Source organism: Lissotriton vulgaris, chromosome 11 (genome assembly GCF_964263255.1).
Source record: "Lissotriton vulgaris chromosome 11, aLisVul1.2, whole genome shotgun sequence".
NCBI classification, from domain to species: domain Eukaryota; kingdom Metazoa; phylum Chordata; class Amphibia; order Caudata; family Salamandridae; genus Lissotriton; species Lissotriton vulgaris.
Genome location: NC_141699.1, coordinates 567,856,815 through 567,876,482, shown reverse-complemented (window position 1 = coordinate 567,876,482; position 19,668 = coordinate 567,856,815). Strand labels below are relative to the sequence as shown.

General features: G+C 41.8%; 1 protein-coding gene across 1 annotated transcript in view; it reads right to left on the bottom strand.

Moving 5' to 3' along the window:
* Nucleotides 1-1,320: 1,320 nt before the first annotated feature.
* The window catches only part of LOC147683161 (uncharacterized), a 360,314-nt gene continuing 341,966 nt past the window's right edge, over nt 1,321-19,668 (bottom strand). Inside the window, exons 10-11 of the mRNA XM_086943660.1 lie at nt 4,031-4,172; nt 1,321-3,058 (exon numbers count right to left, since the gene is read on the bottom strand). Coding sequence (XP_086799786.1) covers nt 1,876-3,058; nt 4,031-4,172 — 1,325 coding nt within the window. The 3' untranslated portion in view covers nt 1,321-1,875. The remainder of the gene's footprint in view (nt 3,059-4,030; nt 4,173-19,668) is intronic.

Below are 19,668 nucleotides of genomic sequence, written 5' to 3'. Positions count from 1 at the left end.
TAAGATGCCCCTTGATACCATCCACTTGGGGTTACAATACTAGCAATGGTGACCCAAAGTCACACCACACACACTCTGCTTGGAAGTGGTATAACTTGGTTCAAGTGTCTCCTCTCCATCTTCGGACTACTATTTGAGGGCAGATTCTGGCATATCTGGCTGCAGTAAAAATCTGTCCACTGATGACTTGGACCTGTTCTAGTGCCAGACTTTCAAGGCCTTCGATCCAGTTCATCCTCCAAGAGGGAGAACATGTCCTGACAGGAGTACTCATGAAGTGAGATTTTGTCTTGCCTTTGCTACCCATACCAGACCTACAGTGGATATACTGTTGGCTATAAACGCTTTAATTACTTTGAGCCACTGAAAGAACTTTGAACATTTTATACCATTGTAATCTAACTAGCCTGTACCTTTCCAGAAGAAATATGATATCAGTTGAAATTCTGCTCCAATAGGAACAGTCACGTGTCAATTGCTAGGCCATGCCCCATCTGAACAGGAAAACAAGTACCCAAGACCAGCTTTCCAATAGTTGGGCCCAATTAGAGAGGGGGGGCCAGCTTGATACCCCTATAGCACCATATGTAAATGATCCATCTTGGCGTACCCAAACCACTCTGGTCAATTCACGTATAAAGCAAAAACAAAAAGGACAAATGGTTGAATTCATCTGATGTAAGGCACAGTAGAATCAAGGCCAAACAGTTTACTCAAAATCCAGCACTCCTGCAAATTGCTCACTCAACTCTTAAGTTACTTCGTCTTTGGAAACCTCTAGACCTTGCATACACACTTTCAGTAATTGCCCTACAGAAGAACACCAATCCAAAAAGTGCATGCACTACATCTCATGCAGACTCTGTCCTGCCACATTGGATTACCCCATACTTTCTGCCTGCCCAGATAGAAGGTCAACCTCCTCCTGGACCTTCAATCCGTGACTGAAACACATGTTCATGCTCTACCAGGATACTTGATCAGTTCCGTCTGCAAAGTATCTTCGAATAACCCAAAACTCTAGAACCTGGCAGAGGTTTTAAAGAGATTTTCGGGTTTCTAAAATTGGATTTAGGAGGGAGCGGAAACCAAAATAATGAGTTTCAACTATGCTGTATAACTATGTTGCTTCCCCAAGCTCCTGGTGTGCACATTTGAGTTCCTGACCCACAAGGGACTGTGTTCCATTTAAGTCTTCCATAACACAGAGATGCTTTAACATTTTTTTTGGGTAGCCCAAGGCAACCAGTTGGTGAAAAGCAAAGTGAAAATGCAATTTAATTTACCACCAAAATCAGGATAGAAGCTACACCAGTGAAAATGGTTGCTAAAATTATTTTATTTAATAAATCAAGTAAGTTATCACACAATTCCACAGGGGCATCAAAAATGTGACACCTACATTTTTTTTAAAATCAAAACATATAAAGACAACAGCTCTGGTGAGATTGATATGCTAAGAAATATCATGGGAATGTATACTGGAATTCTAAAAGCTACCCGGAAAGATCTGCACTAGCGTGTCCCTAAGAGCATTTTGTATAAGAGCAATATTTCAGCCCCATGACAGCAACTCCGTTTAATAAATGTGATCTCTTTATATCTCCCAGTTAGATACTGGAAACGCCATCTGCTTAATAACGATAGTGAAGAACAACTCTGTGTTAGTGAAACATACATTTAAGGTGTAAAAATACTGCAGGGGTGTAAAGTGAAAACAGACCCTTTTAAATTTTGGATACTATAAACAAGAAAAACCGTCAAGATTCAATAAAATGAGTCACTACGTGGAGAAACCACGATGTCTCCTGCCATTTTACAGAGACCCTTCTAATGCTCCCACTTTTCTCCTCTTGAAAATACAATAAAAATGTTTCAGAAAAATTCAGTGTCAGAAAATCTTTCAGTTCCATCACTGAAAGGGTCCTTCTCAGAAGGTTTAATTGCATCCATTGAAGTGTCATTGGCTACTTCGAAGGGCTGACCTGGAAGTGCGGCCCTTTCATTAACCAATGAAACTTCTGCTATAAATGCATCCGTGACACTGATATCCTCCATTTGCAGAGGTTGCAGTGCCACAGGCTGTTCAATGATCTGTTGAAGCTCATCTTCAGCCGGGCCACTTGGGAGCATTTCCAAGTCTAGAGGCAGGGGAAGTACACTAAGCTCTGGGGGTGAAGTTAGCTCTGGGGGTTCACCATGCACTGCTGAGCTAATTTTACCTAGAAGGTCTGTTAAGGTTTTATTCCAATCTAAATGGTGGTTTAAACTACTTTCGTCTTCCTCTGAAACTGCTTTATTCTGGCTGTCCTCATCGTTCTCCAGTGCGTCTGCATCCATTTCTGGGTTGTGCTCTTGAGTAATACTATGATTAGGTGAAACAGCATTCTCAATGGCAAGGTTTGAACAGTCCTTGTTCTGACGAGTGCCAGGGCCTATGTTCCGGTTATCATCCTCCGACATGCTTCCAGCTTCCATGGGTAGGACATCTACAACATGCGTATTGAACTCTGAGCTGCTACCATCATTAACACTTCCCTCAGGAACTTGTTCCAGATTATCTTCATGAGAGGCAGGCAGGGAAAAATATGCAAACCCTTTATTGATGGAGTTTGTGAGAGTGAAGGGTAATGTTTGCTCTGGTTCAGCTTCACTTCCAGTGTTTTGTAGACTTTGTTCTGTGGTAATAACTGTGGTCTTAAAGATATCAGGAGAGGCGTTCACTTTAATAGTAACCCCTCCAACAGAATCTTTGTTCTCATCTGTGGTCTCTGCGAGGACCAGTCCCTCACTCTCCACCTGCCTATGGGAACCTTCCCAGTCACCACTTTCAAGAGAGTTATGGTCAACGGCCAAAATAGAGGGTCCTTCGGAAGTACCCAGTGGAGGCTTGATTGCATCCTCGGCCATCACAAAGACTGAGACGGGCTCAGAGAGTCGAAGTTCTGGATCCTGGTCCTCCTCATCTATACTGGGGTTACTGGTCACAGGTAGGGTGCTGCTCGTGCTACCTTCATCATCAGAACTTCTACCGCTACCGGGGACATCTTCCAAATCCCTGTAGAGACAAAAAAGCATAGGTCAGTGTTGCAACATTAGGTACAGAAAGTTGGGCTCCATGGATTAGGAGTTAATTGTTTCAAACAAACAAGCTACATCAACGTCTCAACTTGAAACTGAGTATGCAGGTCACAAGCACTAATTTACTCCTCTATTCAAGAAAGATACATTAATTGGATCCTATGAGGGATTGCTGTGTATGACGATGTATCCGAGAATTATAATTGGACTGTCAAACAATTAAGTGTTGGCCTAAGCTTAGAAAGTACTACTCATGTCTCTAGTCTACCTTAAACATTCTTGCACAAAGAACAAGGAGAACTGGAACAGAAACTCTTGAACTACTTTTATTAACAAAACAGTTGAAATCATCGCTCCTGAAGCTTTGTTGGAGGAAAATTTACTTGATAAGCCTAACAAAGTACAAATACAAAAACAACTTAATATGAAAAGAAAAGTACAGTTTAAATAGCTATACTCCCACTCAGGCCTCTATTATTTTCAACCAGTGCTTAATTTGGGCTAGTGGTTTTTTGTGATAGGCACCTGTGCTAGTTGTTTGGGACCAATACTAATTTTCCTTCAGACTCACAGGCAGCAAGAAACAAAAAGACTGTGGCAGCAGAAGGAGGAAGAAAAATAAAGAAAAACAGTACCAGAGAGAAAAAGCATGAATTGCAAATGCCCTGCAAGAGTAAGCTGAAAGTATGGGAATTGTAGGGTGGTGAAAAAAAGCAAAAGAAAAAAAAGCTAGGTGGTGGAATTAAGACTGCACACAATGAGGATTCTGAAACTCTACCGGCAGACTCTGAATACATTTGGGCCTCTGAAATTGTTTTCCCAAATGAAACATGAAGCAAAGCATCACATATTGATCGTAATATACGAAACATTTAGGGCAAGACGTCATTGTGTAGGGTTATCCTAATAACAAGAGGGAAAGTCAATAACACAATCGGATCACACTGACCTGTCAGGACCAGGGCTTTTCTGCTGATCCGTAGCACAAAGCCCACTGAGATCCTCCCTATCAGGACTTTTCTGCTCTTCTGTGGTCTCACTCGGAAGGGTACATGTTGGATCCAGCACAACAAGTGCAGTGGAAGGCCTATCTGTATAGAAAGTAAAGAGGAAATAAAGTACCAAGCAGCACCAATCGGTATGTAGACATTACATGATGAACAGAGGCACAATAGTGCATGGTTCTCCAGTGGTACAAGCAGACATACTTATCAGTGGAGCAGTACGTCATCCGGGTCAAACCAAATTACATCATTTGCAACATCATCAAATGTTCTCAGGCTCCTATTCGGAGGGGAGAAAGGGAAGATGCTGGAGCCTTAAGGACCGACAAAAAATAAAAAAAAATATATATATGTATATTTTCTGCTCAAAAGGTTGCACCTCGAATGGGCCGCACTCTAGCACAGGATACTTAAAGTTTTTAATGGTACGGGCGCAGTCACATTTTCCATAATATAACAGCGACTGACTTCACCAGCCCGATGTGTTTCGAGGAATCTCTTAATCAGAGGCTGTGGTGGTCCCTCTGCTCCGTTTTCGGCGATATTGTGCGCCCGTACAGAGTATAGTAAGCTTACAGTAAGCTTACTGTACTCTGTACGGTGCGCGTACCCCCGCGATTTTCTGAATTTTTTTGGCCAGGGGGGGCCTGTGGGACCCCCTGAGCAGGCCTAGGGGGTCAGGGTGCTTCGACCCCGCCCCCTTTTGAGTTCTACACGTTTGTTTTTCTGCTTTCCTGTGCCTCAATCTACCGTGAGAGTCGGGACAATAAATGTGAAAATAACGCGGCTTCAACTGCCGAATGGAAATTTCTCGAATGATTGATAGAAGCAAAAATTGAACTGATATAGATGCACTTGACAGTGTCATTGTTTTTATGAAAACTATATTTAGACGCAAGGGGACGAACATTAGATATACATCGGATGATTTAATCTAGGAAATGGGAATTGTTTTATTATATGCTAAATGTTATATGTATTTAAATTAAGGAGTTTAAATCAAGAGGATTTAAATGTAATGAAGAAACTACATATATATTAATGCAATGTTCTGTTATTATTGACTTTCAGTTACCCCCGACGAAGGGCTATAAATAGCCCGAAATGCATTGGGTTGAAATAAAGATTCGCTGCTTTGAACTATTGTTTGTATGGGATAGTATTTCCAAGGAGGACTGGATGGGCACATGTGAATATGCAAAGTTTCCTAAATACAATTGGTTTAACATGTGGATAAATTTGGAAAAAAAGAAGAATGGCAATATAATGGTGAAAAAAGGACAAACATATTAAAGGTGTCAAAGGATGATAAATTGGTTGGATTCGATATCCACAAATATGCTGTGCGTCTGGGAGTGGAGCGGTGTTGAAGCCCTACCCACATGGCTTTTCTCAATCTACCGAGGCACAAGATGACTGCCAACAATTTCCGTTTGAGTGTTGACAGACAGTGGCAGCCAATCAGCATGCAGCTCATACTCGGGAAGGTACAGAGTACAGTAAGCTTACGTGCACTCACGGTGTCCCACCTATAGATATATAATTTGGGAAAATTCAATTTTCTCAACAACTACTGGAACGATTTTCACCAAATATAAAAAAGGCACTACTGCATACCAGTCCCTACCATTTTGCCAAATCTGGTGTAATTCCATTCAGCCGTTCGGGTTGTAGCCGCCTCTAAAGGTCCTATGGAAAACTGCATTGGGCTACATTTCACATTCAAATTTTTCAAAAACTACTGGAGGGATTTACACTAAATATACAAAAGGCACTGCTGCATACCAGTCCCTACCATTTTGCCAAATCTGGTGCAATTCCGTTCAGCCGTTCGAGCTGTAGCCTTGTCAGAATGTCCCTATGGAAATTAACAACTATATATATCTACTGGCGACCGCCAGTAGGTAATATACACATACATTGTGATCAAGGGCTTGTTTGCCCTGAAACGCCTAATGGTGATGTGGTGGAGAGCTAAATAAAAAATCAGCACCAGTTTTTGGGTTTGTCTCGTCTATGTACCTGCTTAACTGCTGGAGCCGTTTGTATGCCGAACATATATATATATATATATATATATATATATATATATATACACATATATATACACATATACATATATATATATATATATATATATATATATATATATATATATATATATATATACTGACCTATAGCCCCAAATATGACTATCCATATAACCAAACTGGCATACAAAATCAAATACCAGTAGATACCGCAACAGGGGGAGAGTCAGTGATCACCAATGAAACAACAGATTCCGGCACAGATGCATCCAGACAAACAGCAAGTACCTCCTCAGAACCGGAAATAATCACAAAACAGGCGAATGTTTTAGACGAATTCCGTGTACTCAGAACAAGACGCAAGAAAATACCGGAACCAATCCAAGTGTTTCAGAAAAACACAACACGAGGACAGCCAAGGGGAAGAGCAAAAGGCAGGGGAGATCGAAAAAGAGACGACTCAAGCTCCAGCAGAGGAGAAGAAAAGACCAAAAAAACAGTGGGAACGGCAAGAGGTGGCTTCAAGAAAAGGAAATAAATGTGGACGAACAAACGGTAAATAAAACCATAATAAACTTATCTCCAAGAACTTTGACCCTGAAAGAAAAACGAACGTTGTGTCTAGGTTTAAGCTTCTGTCCCACTGAACTGTTCAACTATGCAGATACTAGAGTGGATATTTTTAAATTCATAAGAAAACTTAAGTTCAATAAATGGCATTCTTTTAGACAGATGTGAATGTCAACAACACAGGGTGGGAATGACAATCTTCCTGAAGCTCCAGGAGACAATGATGAAAGCTTTTCACTTGTGGACATTTTGTTGGACAGTCAGGATTACACTCAAACAGATAGTCCGGGTGAAGCTAGAACAGACAAAGCAGCATGCTCATCGTTTAAACCCAAATCTGTATTCTGTCCCATTATGCCCCATGACTCCATAGACACATTCCACGAGGTTGTCACAAAGGAACTTAAACAATTAAAACATACTAAAGAGAAGTTCTCAAAGAGGGATTTCAATCTCACTAGAGAACAGAGACAGTTTATTCTCGAACTCGCAGATAACAATATTATCCTCAGACCATCAGATTAAGGGGTAATATTGTTCTGTGGGCGAGGGACCTATACATAAAAGAAGCTCTGCAACAACTAGATACAAGCCATTTCGATAAGAAATGTAACATCCTAAAATATAATGATAGTGTCATGGAAACATGGGACAAGATCAATGAATGGCGAACTGAGGGACTGTTGTCTTGGCATGAATTTTGTTTCCTCAAAAAGGATTACCCAAAAATACCTATTTTTTACCTTCTTCCCAAGGTGCATAAAAACGCCAGTGAGCCTCCTGGTAGGCCTATTATTTCATCCATGGGGAGCGTTAATGAGAATTTGTCCCAATATATTGACCATTTTTTGAGGGAATTTGTCTGTAGATTACCTACTTATATAAGAGATACTACAGATTTCCTGAACAAATTGAATAAAATACAATGGGCAGAGGGCTCTCTGCTCATTACTATGGACGTTTGTGCCCTGTACACGATTGATAATGTACAAGGCCTGGAAGCGAGTTATTTCCTTAAGAACAGGGACTCATGTTTTCAGGACCACACATGTATGATCATCGAAATGATGAAGACATGTTTGAGAAATAATATCTTCATGTTCGATGGCACCATGTATACATAGGTGCGTGGAGCGGCTATGGGTTCAGCATTTGCTCCAAGCTTTGCTAAACTGTTTCTAGGGAAGTAGGAAGAAGAGATCAGGAATGATGTCAATCTCACAGAAGATCTCAGTAAAGTTACAGCTTGGCTGAGATATATAGATGATCTTGTCCTAATATGGCACTGTACAGAAGAGGAAGCAATAAGATTCATTGAAAAACTCAATGCTAATGATTATAATATACATCTTACTTTTAACATTAGCACAAATTGTGTAGAATTTCTTGACACAGAAATTGAGGTAGTTAACAACCAGCTGGTTTCCAAACTACATAGGAAGGACACGGCTGGCGACAGCCTACTCCATGCCCTCAGTGCTCATCCTGACCCACTCAAGTGGAGTATTCCAAATGGAGAGTTACTGAGGGCAAGGAGAAACTGCAGCAGTGAGGAAGGATTTACTGCTGAACAGGAAACCATGCTGTGCAGGTTTAGGGAAAGGGGGTACCCTCATACCTAAACCCACTAACTCTGATGATAAGAATGTGACACGCATCATCACTACATACAATCATAAATCAAGAAAGGTTCACAAGATCTTAGCTAATAATTGGAAAATCCTCAAATCTGATCACGTAATGGGCCAACTACTAAATGAAAGACCTCAAATCACCTATAGAAGGGGTAAGAATCTAAGAGACATGTTGATTAAGGGAGATATCACGGAAAATAAAAAGCAACATGTTCAAGGCCTTAAGGGCTTTTATCCCTGCGGCCACTGTAAGGCCTGTAAAGCTAGTGTCATGGTGAAAGAGGTAGAAATCCCTGGAAGAGAGGAACGCAAAAGCATCAAACAATTCCAGACATGTAACACTAATTAGGTTATCTACGTGTTAGAATGTCCCTGCAAATAGAGGTATGTCGGCAGTACCACTTGTATGGTTAAAAAACGAATACAAGAACACTTAAGAGCAATCACACATGTGGACAGCAGATATCCGATTGCAAGACATTTCTACGAGTACCACCAATCTAATAACTCCCTCCTTAAATACTTTGCAGTGGAACAAGTCAATGTAGGGAGAAGAGGTGGAAATCGGGAATTGGCCCTCAGGAAGAAGGAATCCAGGAGGATAATGGAGCTAGAGACTAAATTCCCTGGGGGGCACAATTTAGATGAGGAACTCGCAACCCATTTGCATGAAAACTAAGGGAATGGGCAGACAAAGACGTCCTGTATATCTAGTTGGTCATTTATGATTTACGAATGTATGAGATATCGTATTGTACAACATGTATATAGACACCCCATACCCCCTCCCCCGACTATAATGTTTTAGTCTTTTTAAGTTCACAAACGTAACAACATTTTAAATGTATGTTTATATGTCTTTTGTAGGAGAAAGGAAAGGAAGAAGTCACTTCTGTCACGGTTGATTGAATGTTTCCCTAGCAAATCCTTGTCATTTGGATGAAATACACTCACTTATTTGAAAATAAATCTTCACTGGGTTTTATTTGCACTTGTATCGGATTATGGGGACATGTTTAGTGTTAATTGTCGGTTGGAGGTTTTGGATTTTAATACCGCCATATCATACCCGTGGAAATTAGTCTTTGTTGAAACTAGGTCGGACAATACACTAAGGTGAAAGAGAAACTGTCCATTTCAGAATACTTTGGGCATTTGTCCGAGGACATAATCTGAAAGGATTAGTTCTGACAATTAACGGCACTAGACCTTTTACTATATAAACTGTGGAACGTGAAATGATTAGTTGGCATGATGTCGAATTTGTATTCAATACAACTTCTGCAGTTATGATAATTTATGGGCACTAGACCTTTAACTGTATACAAATTGTAGAACGTGACAAATGTCTAGAGCAGATTCTCGTAGCAATTTTTGACACACAACTGAGAATTATACTGACTCGAAAACAATATTGACTCCGTTGAAAGATGTAGGAACAATATGTTGACAAAGTTTCATGACACTGTTCCCACGTCGTTTTACGCTGGTTATTTTATTTATTTTATTTAGAATTAATTCACAACCAGTGGTAATGCTTTTCCAAAATTGTATTATAATGTAATATTTGGAAATGATAAGTTAGAAAATGTATAAATTACATGAACTTATTTGCTATATACTATTTACCACGTTCAAAGATGGCAGTTTTGTTTACATGCAAAGGCACATGACTTTTTCCATTACCTCCTTTGTGTTTGTTGTATTTAACATGGTAGCCCATACAGTGTGGTTTAACGTGTGATCAAGGCACAAGCAGTGCCGAAACGCGTAGCGTGCAACTAAGAATACATTTCTTTGGCTGTAACTTCCCGAGTGCGCATCTTGCTTTGAAGCATACTCTGAATTGTAATATATATATATATATATATATATATATATATATATATATATATATATATATATATATATAGTTAAGAATTAGCTTTAAAAAAAACTTTGAAATTCACTCCAAAAAGTTTTAGGGGTGTTATAGTTTGCTGGACATTTCACTCATACAAAACCATTGAAATTGCTCCTATATAGTTAGGTGGACTAACTATATTTCGCGCACCCGCAATGCACTGCTGATGATGTCACATATTAGATCATTCATGACATGGTCAGTGACATCACTGATGACATCTCAAATGACACATTTGGAGTGAATTTCAAAGTTTTTTTTAAAGCCAATTCCTAACTATATAAGGCCTGAAACCTATGGTTTTTTTAAGTGAATTTGCAAGGTTTTTTAAATGCTAATTCCCAACTATATATGGCCTGAAACCTATGGTTTCTTCAGTGAATTTGCAAGGTTTTTTTAAATGCTAATTCCCAACTATATCTGGCGTGAAACCTATATTTTTTCAAAAAACTTCAAAGGTTTAGTAAATGCAAATTCTATTAGCGAATAACGTTTTTATATGTTAATATCCTTCTGGTACCACCTGAGCAGCCATCTCATTTCTCAGTAGAACTGAGGCACTAGAGAGCACAAAACAAGAGTGGAAAACGCAAAAAGGGGGCAAGGTAGAGACTCCCTGACCCCCAAGCCCTTCTCAGGTTGTCCCAGAAGGACCCCCCCCAGGGAAAAATTATTATTATTTTTTTTAATGAAATCGCGGGGTACGCGCACGGTACGTGCACGTACGCGCGCCTATACACGTACCGTGCGCGTACCCCGCGATTTTTTTTTTTTTGCCCTTAGGGGGTCCTTCTGAGACCCCCTGAGAAGGGCTAGGGGGTTGGGGGGTCTCTACCCTGCCTTTTTTTCGTGTTTTCCACTCTTGTTTTGGGCTCTCTTGTGCCTCAGTTCTCCTGAGAAACAAGATGGTTGGCAACGCTTCCTGGTTTGGAATGTTGACAGTCGACTGCCAGCCAATCAGGATCGCGCTCGCGCTGGTAAAGCTGCGCGAGCGTACGGTACGCGGACCCGTAAGCTCAGATATATATGTGTTTTTGAACCTAATTTTCATAAAACCCACTGGAGCAATTTTCACCAAACATAGCAAAGGCACATCTGCGTACCAGTCCCTACAATTTTGCCAAGTTTGGCGTAATTCCATTCAGCGGTTTGGGCTGTAGACTTGTCAAACCGTCCTATGGAAATTAACATGGGGAAAACACGTTTTAGGACCCCCCTTTTTTCTCAGCCCCCACTTCATGAACCCCCCGAAAATTTCAGGGAAGGAGCGCAGCGCAGCGAGACCATTTTAAGGAAAATTACAGGCAGATCACTCAATCGGCGCCAAAGTTATTCCCAATAGAATGTTCGGAATTTCCTATGGTAGCCAATCCTAACTATATATACCTACTGGCTATCGCCAGTAGGTAATATATATATACACATGCACTTGTGTGTGATCAAGAGCACTTGGTACTCGAAACGCGTTGCTTGAAAGGTTCCAAAAAATAAAATAACATCTTGCCTGAAGCCATGGGGTTCCGTCTATATATATATATATATTTCCAATAGCGCTTGCTCCAACCGCAACTTCAAGCCGGATTCGCACAAGAAGACTAGGCAGACCCAACTTGGTGCTATTTAGTTTATTTTCTTGAGACGCCACCAAAATCCTCACGACGCGTTTCGGCAGATCCCTGCCTTGATCACATGACAACATAGTTGTGAAGCACACACCCATTTAAAGTGCAAGTGCAGTGATAAACATAAAAGAAATATTTACATGTGCTGGGGTCTGTTTTTCTTTTTCAAATTGCATCAACATTTTGGTTTCTTAATAACTGTAAAATACAATATGTAGTTTCTGTGATATAAAAGTAGATAATATTTGTAAAATACTTTGACAGCAACGAATTGTAAAATACAATTGGCTGGGTATGCTGCATTTGAATAAAAGAAAATAAAATTAATAATACCTGTAAAATACCATTTTTCTTTCATAATGCTTTGCTTAAATGCAGTCATATTGTCAACATTGTTCCGTGTAACATGTATTTTTCATTGGTGTGTACACCTTGCCACTGCCATATTTATTTACGACTAATATCACTGACTGATTACCCAAGTACATGTATATTCTCAAATTTTCTTGTGCAGTGCTTCTACTAAGGAAAACCCAATAATTCACCCTATTGGTGTCTTATATATAGAAAGTGCTAAAGTGCATAAATAATAAAGTGCATACAGAACAAAATATCATGTTTTCTTCACCAATATAGGATAGTACTGATTAATAGATACTATCATAATATAGTACAATCTTTTACAAATTAATCGTCTTATTTCAATCTCAGCTAGTGGTTTTCACAGTAACCAGGAACGCAGGCCAAATTGACAAATCATTGATTTTGTCCCTGTTCAAGAACATGATTCCCACAATTAGCTAAAAACATCCTTTATGTTAAAAAATGTTTTAAAAAACCAATTCATGTCTTAAATAGGGAAATTTAAAGTCAGTTTATCCTATCTATACTACCATTATAAAGAGAGAACACAAACCTTTTGGCAAGGTAAACTCGGGAACCACAGCGCCAATCCACACACCCAATACATTGTTGTAATCCTCAGGGTGTGCAGATGGACATAGGCTATAGAAAGAAAAAAAAAGTAAATGTAAAAATGTAAATAATAAAAAAAAAAGTAGTGCCCTGAAAGTAGCACTGGCCGCGACGATGCGCTGGCCGCGACGTAGCGCTAGCCGCAACGTACGTGATGACGAGAAGGAGCGGCGGTGAAGTGAGGAGCGCAGGGAGGAGCGGCGGCTTAGGTAAGGCTCTGGCACACGGGAAATGTCAGGGCGGGAGGGAGCCGGTGCGGGAGGTTGGCCCTGAACAAATGCGGCTGAGGTAAGGCTTAGGCTCTGGGGGCAGCATTTCAGGCTTGCGTGCACTCCCGCCCCGGCCCGCCACGACATTGTCCGGGACACAGACAATGTCGTGGCTGGCGGGCGCCGGGGCGGGAGTGCAGGCAAGCCTGAAATGCTGCCCCCAGCCCCTTCTGCCCCGGGCAACGCTGGGGCGGGCTGCTAGTATTTATATATATAAATAGACAATATAAATAACCAATTGCAATTATTGTTTAAAATGTATCAATTAATATCATCTTTGTCTAAAATCCATAATATTTCTTAAGATTTCACAGTTCTAATTGTGTAAATTAACCATTTTTATAGACTTCATTTATACACACACATAAACCCATTTTAAATCTTATGGAATGTGACCGGACCTTGTTTCTCTTGATCTTTCTTGATGATCTATTTTGTGGAACTGATATTTACATTGTAGGGTATGATTGGTATAAGCACTTATTCATTCTTTTGCTGGATGCTAGTCTAGATATGTATATAAATCTTCATCCATATTTAACCCATTGGGCTGTTTACTATTTAGTAGTAATATGTAGTGAGTTTCTAGAAGGCGCAGCATCCCCTCCCCATCACCGCCTCTTCTTTGGATTGGAACACTATCTATCAAATAGTATTTTAGATCTCTTGTCTTTCCCCCATGATGTTCCTTGAAGTGACGGGCTACCGGGTAACTAGGGTCACTGTTGGTAATTGCCCTAATGTGTTGTAATACCCTTTGGTGCCCCGGCTGTTTTGTGCTTCCAACATATCTGAGATTGCAGCTACATTCCAAGATTTATACTACATATTCGCTTTTGCAAGTTAAATGTTGTTTAATCAATTGGGGTTTTGAGCTGAAGGCCGTCATATAGGATGTTTTATTTATGCCAAATGTACACGCTTTACAGCTGATACATTTGAAAAACCCCTTCCTTGCCTTAAGCCAGTCTGTACTACTTTTGCATTCAGGGCTGCTTGTTACTAAAATATCTGCCATTGATGTAGACTTTCCAAATGTTATGGCAGGATACTCAGGACGTGAATTACCAATGACGGGGTCATCTTTAACTATGTGCCAGTCATTCTGAACTATTTTGCGCAACAATTTGTGTTGACGGTTTTAAGTAAGCATAAGTCTTGGGCCGACTCCTTCCTAGATGACATTTTGTTGAGTGTTTAGCGATGTATTAGCTGTTTCCAGTAGGTCATCCCTGGCCCTCGTCCTGGATTTCTAAATTGCGCTTTTAATAGTTTTGGCACTATATCCCCGATCCATTAATCTCAGTTTACTTTCCTGTTGGTTTTTAACAAGTTCAGCCTCACTACTGCATATTCGGCGCAATCTGAGCATCTCCCCATAGGGGAAACTGTGTATGAGATGTGCTGGATGCGCACTCGTCGCATGTAGTAATGTATTTCCAGAAGTTTCTTTTTTTTTCTGAACAATGTAGTACTAATCTTCAAATTCTCAATTTTGACTAAAACATCTAGGAATGAGATTTGTTCACTACTTATATGTGATGTAAAGTTTAAGTTCATGTTGTTCTTATTCAAATTGGCAATGAACTCCTCTGCCTCCTCCTCAGTTCCATTCCATACAATCATTAGATCGTCTATATATCGCAGCCACAATATCACCTTGTCTTTATATGTGTCCCCACGTTGCCTCCTAAGGACCAGCTCCTCCCACCAGCCCATGAATAAACATGCATAGCTGGGGAAGAAGCTGGCCCCCATGGCAACACCTTGTATTTGGCGGAACATTTGTTTTCTGAAATGAAAAAAGTTATGTTCCAGACAGAAGACTAACATGTCCATGAGCATCTTGTTATGTGATGTGAACTCGATCGGTCTCCTGGCCAGAAAATAATTCACTGCCTTAATCTCATCTGGATTTTTTATACACGTATATAAAGATGTAACATCAAGAGTAATCAGTCATTTTATGCTACGAGGAGCCATCCGAAAAAGCTAGTCAACAGCATCCCTTATGGAGAGCTGTTGAGACTTAAAAGAAACAACTCATGTGAGCAAGAATTTCAAAAGGCTACGAAGCAAAGCCTGTCTAGGTTTAAAGCTAGAGGTTACAAAGACGGGATATTAACCCAAGCACTTAATAAGGTGAACAAGATAGAGAGAACTGCTTAAAATTAAAAGCAAGGAATCAGAAGGAGGTGCTTTTAGATTCATCACCCCCTTCTCTAACAATGCAGGGGAACTTAGAAGGATTTTGCGGAAAAATTGGAACATCCTTCTAACAGACAACATCATTAAAATTGATCTACCATCCAACCCCTTGATCACTTTCAGCAAAGCTAGAGCTCCGAAGGACCACCTAGTGCATAGTCATCAAGAGGGACATTCCGTCAAACCTTCTTTAGAACCATTAAATGGCTTCTTTCCATGCGGACGCTGCAAAGCGTGTAAATTTAATAAGCTATCCCTTACTTACAAAGTTCCAGGCCTAATCACACCGGAAAAAATACAGACATTTTTGACCTGTACCACGCCATATGCCATCTACTGTTTGACCTGTCCGTGCGGGAAGAGACATATTGGTAGCACGACCCATCCGGTCAAAATTCGTATATTGGAGCACATGCGAGCTATCAAGAATGTAGATGAATCCTATCCCGTAGCAAGACACTTTGATAAGGCTCATGGGTGCAACAGGGACCTGTTGTCATACATGTGCCTGGAGAGTGTTCCTGTGAGCGTGAGAGGGGGTGATCGATTACAGAGGCTCAGGAGTCTTGAGTCTAGGTACATAATAGACCTGCAAAGTAAAATGCCTAATGGCCTGAATATGCATGAAGAGTTGGCCGTACATTTGGGGTAGAGATTTCAGTTAAGATTCTAATGTTCTGAGTTTTTCAATATATAGTTTCCTCTGGAGTTTTGTTATGTTATGTTATACTTTATTTTTATAGCGCACGGCTACTCCAACGGAGTGTACCGGCGCTATGTTTTGGCAGCTCAAGGAAAAAGAAACATAGCAAAAGAAAGAATTTCAGACCAACACAATAACATAACTAAAGAGTAAAAAGCAAGGTTTTTAAATTTTTCCTAAAGGACAACAGATTCGAAGTGCTTCGTAGAGCCAGTGGCAAGGTATTCCAAAGCTGGGGCGCCCTCACACTAAAGGAGCGCCCCCCCCCCACGCGGGCCTTCCTGACCCGGGGGACCACCGCCAGAGACAGAGACTCCGAACGAAGAGCTCTAGTTGGACGATAGAAGGCGAGCCTGCGCTGAAGGTATTTTGCTCCCGAGCCAAAGAGCGCCTTATGGGCCAGCGTCAGCGCCTTAAAAACTATCCGCTTTCGGATAGGCAGCCAGTGAAGTGACTGTAGCAGGCCAGACGCTCTATCTCGCCTGCGGAGGCCAAAAATGGCACGCGCCGCCGAATTCTGCACAACCTGAAGCCGCTGCACAAGATAATCTGGGAGACCCAAGTAGAGAACGTTTGCATAATCTAATCTTGAGCCAATCAGAGCTTGCACCGTGATCTTCCGGTGCTCTTCAGTGAGCAAAGGGAGGAACTTTCGCAGCATCTTTAAAATTCCGAAGCATGTGCCAGAGAGGCCCAGGATCTGAGATTTCATTGCCAGATTGTTATCGATCTTAACACCCAGGTTTTTTGCCACCTGGGATGCCTGAGCTGGAGGAAACATATCGTTCGGCCACCATGCCTGCCAGTCCGGGTCTAAGGTACAGCCAAAGAACAGCACCTCCGACTTGTCGGAGTTGCATTTAAGGCTGTTCTGCCGAAACCAATTGAAGACCGCACCGAGACAGACCCGAATGCTCTCTCCATCGAAGTCCTCCCCTTTCCTGCATGTGAAGAGAAGCTGGGTGTCATCGGCGTAGGAAACTATCTGGGCCCCGAAAGACTCCGCCAGTGCTGCCAGAGGGGTCATAAAGATGTTAAAAAGAGTCTGGCTCAACACAGAACCCTGCGGAACTCCGACTCCCAAAGGTGGCATCTCAGCGGAGCTGGGAGGGACCCAGACCGTTTGTCGACGGCCCGCTAGAAAAGATGTAAACCAGCTGAACACCGTCCCCCTCAGACCGATGTTATAAAGTCTGGCGAGGAGCCCCTCATGGGGGACGGTGTCAAAAGCCGCCGACAGATCGAGCATGACAAGCATGGCTCTACCTCCAGAGTCCTGAACCTCCTTGATGGCCTCAGACACTTCTAAGAGCACAGTCTCGGTGCTCGCATTGGGCCGAAAGCCAGATTGTGAAGGGTGCAGCAAATTATTCGTCTCCAGAAAAGCGGAAAGCACGCTATGTACGTGCTTTTCTGTAATTTTAGCTAACGCTGGGAGAAGCGAAATAGGCCTATAATTAGCCAACACCTCGGAGTCGGAGCCCGGCTTTTTGAGGAGGGGGACCACCATGGCCTGCTTCCAGGCCTGTGGGACCATCCCCTCCCTCAAGGAGCGGTTCAAGAGTGGATTGACCAGCGGGTTTACCACCTCTGCCATCCTTGCCAAAAATTTGGCAGGACAAGGGTCTTACGGTGACCCAGATTTAAGGTTAGTCAAAACTGCCAGAGAAGTGGCAGGGGAGATGGGCGGGAAGACACACAAGGCCGGGTCCGAGGTGGGAGATGGAACTATCCCTTCGCCACTGCTGGGCTGAACTTCAGCTGGCCTCCCCTGAAAGGAATCCTGGATCAATCTGATCTTGTCTGTAAAAAATTTTGCGAGGTCACAGGCCCATGACTCAGAGGGAGCAGTTAGAGAAGGGTTAGATCTAGGAGTAATGAACTCCCTCACAACAGTGAAAATCTCCTTACAGGAGTTAGAAGCTGCCTCAATCCTCCTAGATAAGAAATTTGGGGTCTTCTACTGTGATGAAGTATATCCAAGAATGAATTGAATGTCAGTGATAATGGAATACAGAAACAAATGTCATTTAATTTGTGGAATGTAATTATGTGACTTGATGAATTAGTCAATGGATTATAAAAAATGAATACGTCTCAACGGACGCAATAATATATTTGAATGTGTGGAGTTTAGTTTCGGACAGCTAAAAAGCCCATTCAGGGCGAGATTACAAGATACAAGAACGTTGTGGAACGATTTATTGTAGGTTATGCCCATTCAGGGCAATGATGAAATATATCGGAATAAGATTCGAATTGTGTAAAATAATGATGTATATACATGACACGATGTTTTGACCTAGTTCCATAACATTACATAACGCTTGTTAAAATGTACGTTACAATATGGCGGCGCTTTAACGCTAAGGTGTTAGTCCTATGTTGTTGTCCATGAAAGTGAACTCTGAAATGTTGAAATAAGTGCAATGGCCACCACGCCAACTGTTATACAATTGACGAAGGCTATACGCCGAAACGAGTCTTGTTGATGTGCTGAGGGTTTCCGAATAAACATCTTGGAGAAACCACCCCTGTGAGTGCTGCAATCTATTACAGGTTATATCTGTAGGATACTTGGAGCTTCATATGATTAACGGGTACACCCCCGTTATGCAGGCACCCGCTCGAAGATGCGGCAGGCTGGTGTTTCCGGAGCTGTGATTATATATATATATATATATATATATATATATATATATATATATATATATATGCAAATTGAGAATCCAATCCGATCCACAGAATTCAGACAAGCCCACAGTTTCACCGTTGAAGTTCTTTAATCGGCAGGCACAGAGGTCAAAAGATAACGCGTTTCGAACAACAAGTTGTTCTTGGTCACATATATATACACACACACACGCACACACACACACACACACACACACACACACACACACACACATACACACACACATATATATACACACACATATATATACACACACATATATATATACACATAAATATATATATCCAAAAGAACCCTCCTTCAAAGAAAAAGGCAGAGGCCTCAGTAGGGGAACAGCAAGAAGCTTCTTTATTGCAGATTTAAGGCAGGCAGGCGGGCGTATGCATTTCGGCCGTGTGGCCTCTTCAGCGCCCAGTGTGTGACGGAGGATGAGTTCAAGTGCTGCCAAAGGATACTGCCACAGTAAAAACCGTTCATATAGGCTCCACCCCAAACAGGCGATTGATATCACCTGCTCTGGCTGTCGGCTGGCGGAGCAAACTGCAAGTCCCAACATGTAATAGTTTGTTGTTGTTGGCCACAAAGTTGCGGAAACTGTGGATCCCTCGAGCGGCTCCTGCCCATCGATTCTTGCTGCCCTCCACAACAACACAGCTCCTCGCGTCCCCAAACTACACCCCCACCGCCATCAGGAGTGATGTCCACGGCGGCAAGTGCAGCAGTGTGCCAAGCCCAGTACGGAGTTCCGTGACTCCGACCCCGCTTCCTGCATGGAGTGGTGAGCCTGGTCCTTCCGTTACCACGGAACAAACGAATGCTTCTGCCGAGGCAGAAACTGCGCCAACAACGACCAGGCCAGCTTGAGTGTAGGGACCTCTGTAAGCACGCTGTTAGCTTGCAGTGCGAAAATGTCCAAAAGAACCCTCCTTCAAAGAAAAAGGCAGAGGCCTCAGTAGGGGAACAGCATGAAGCTT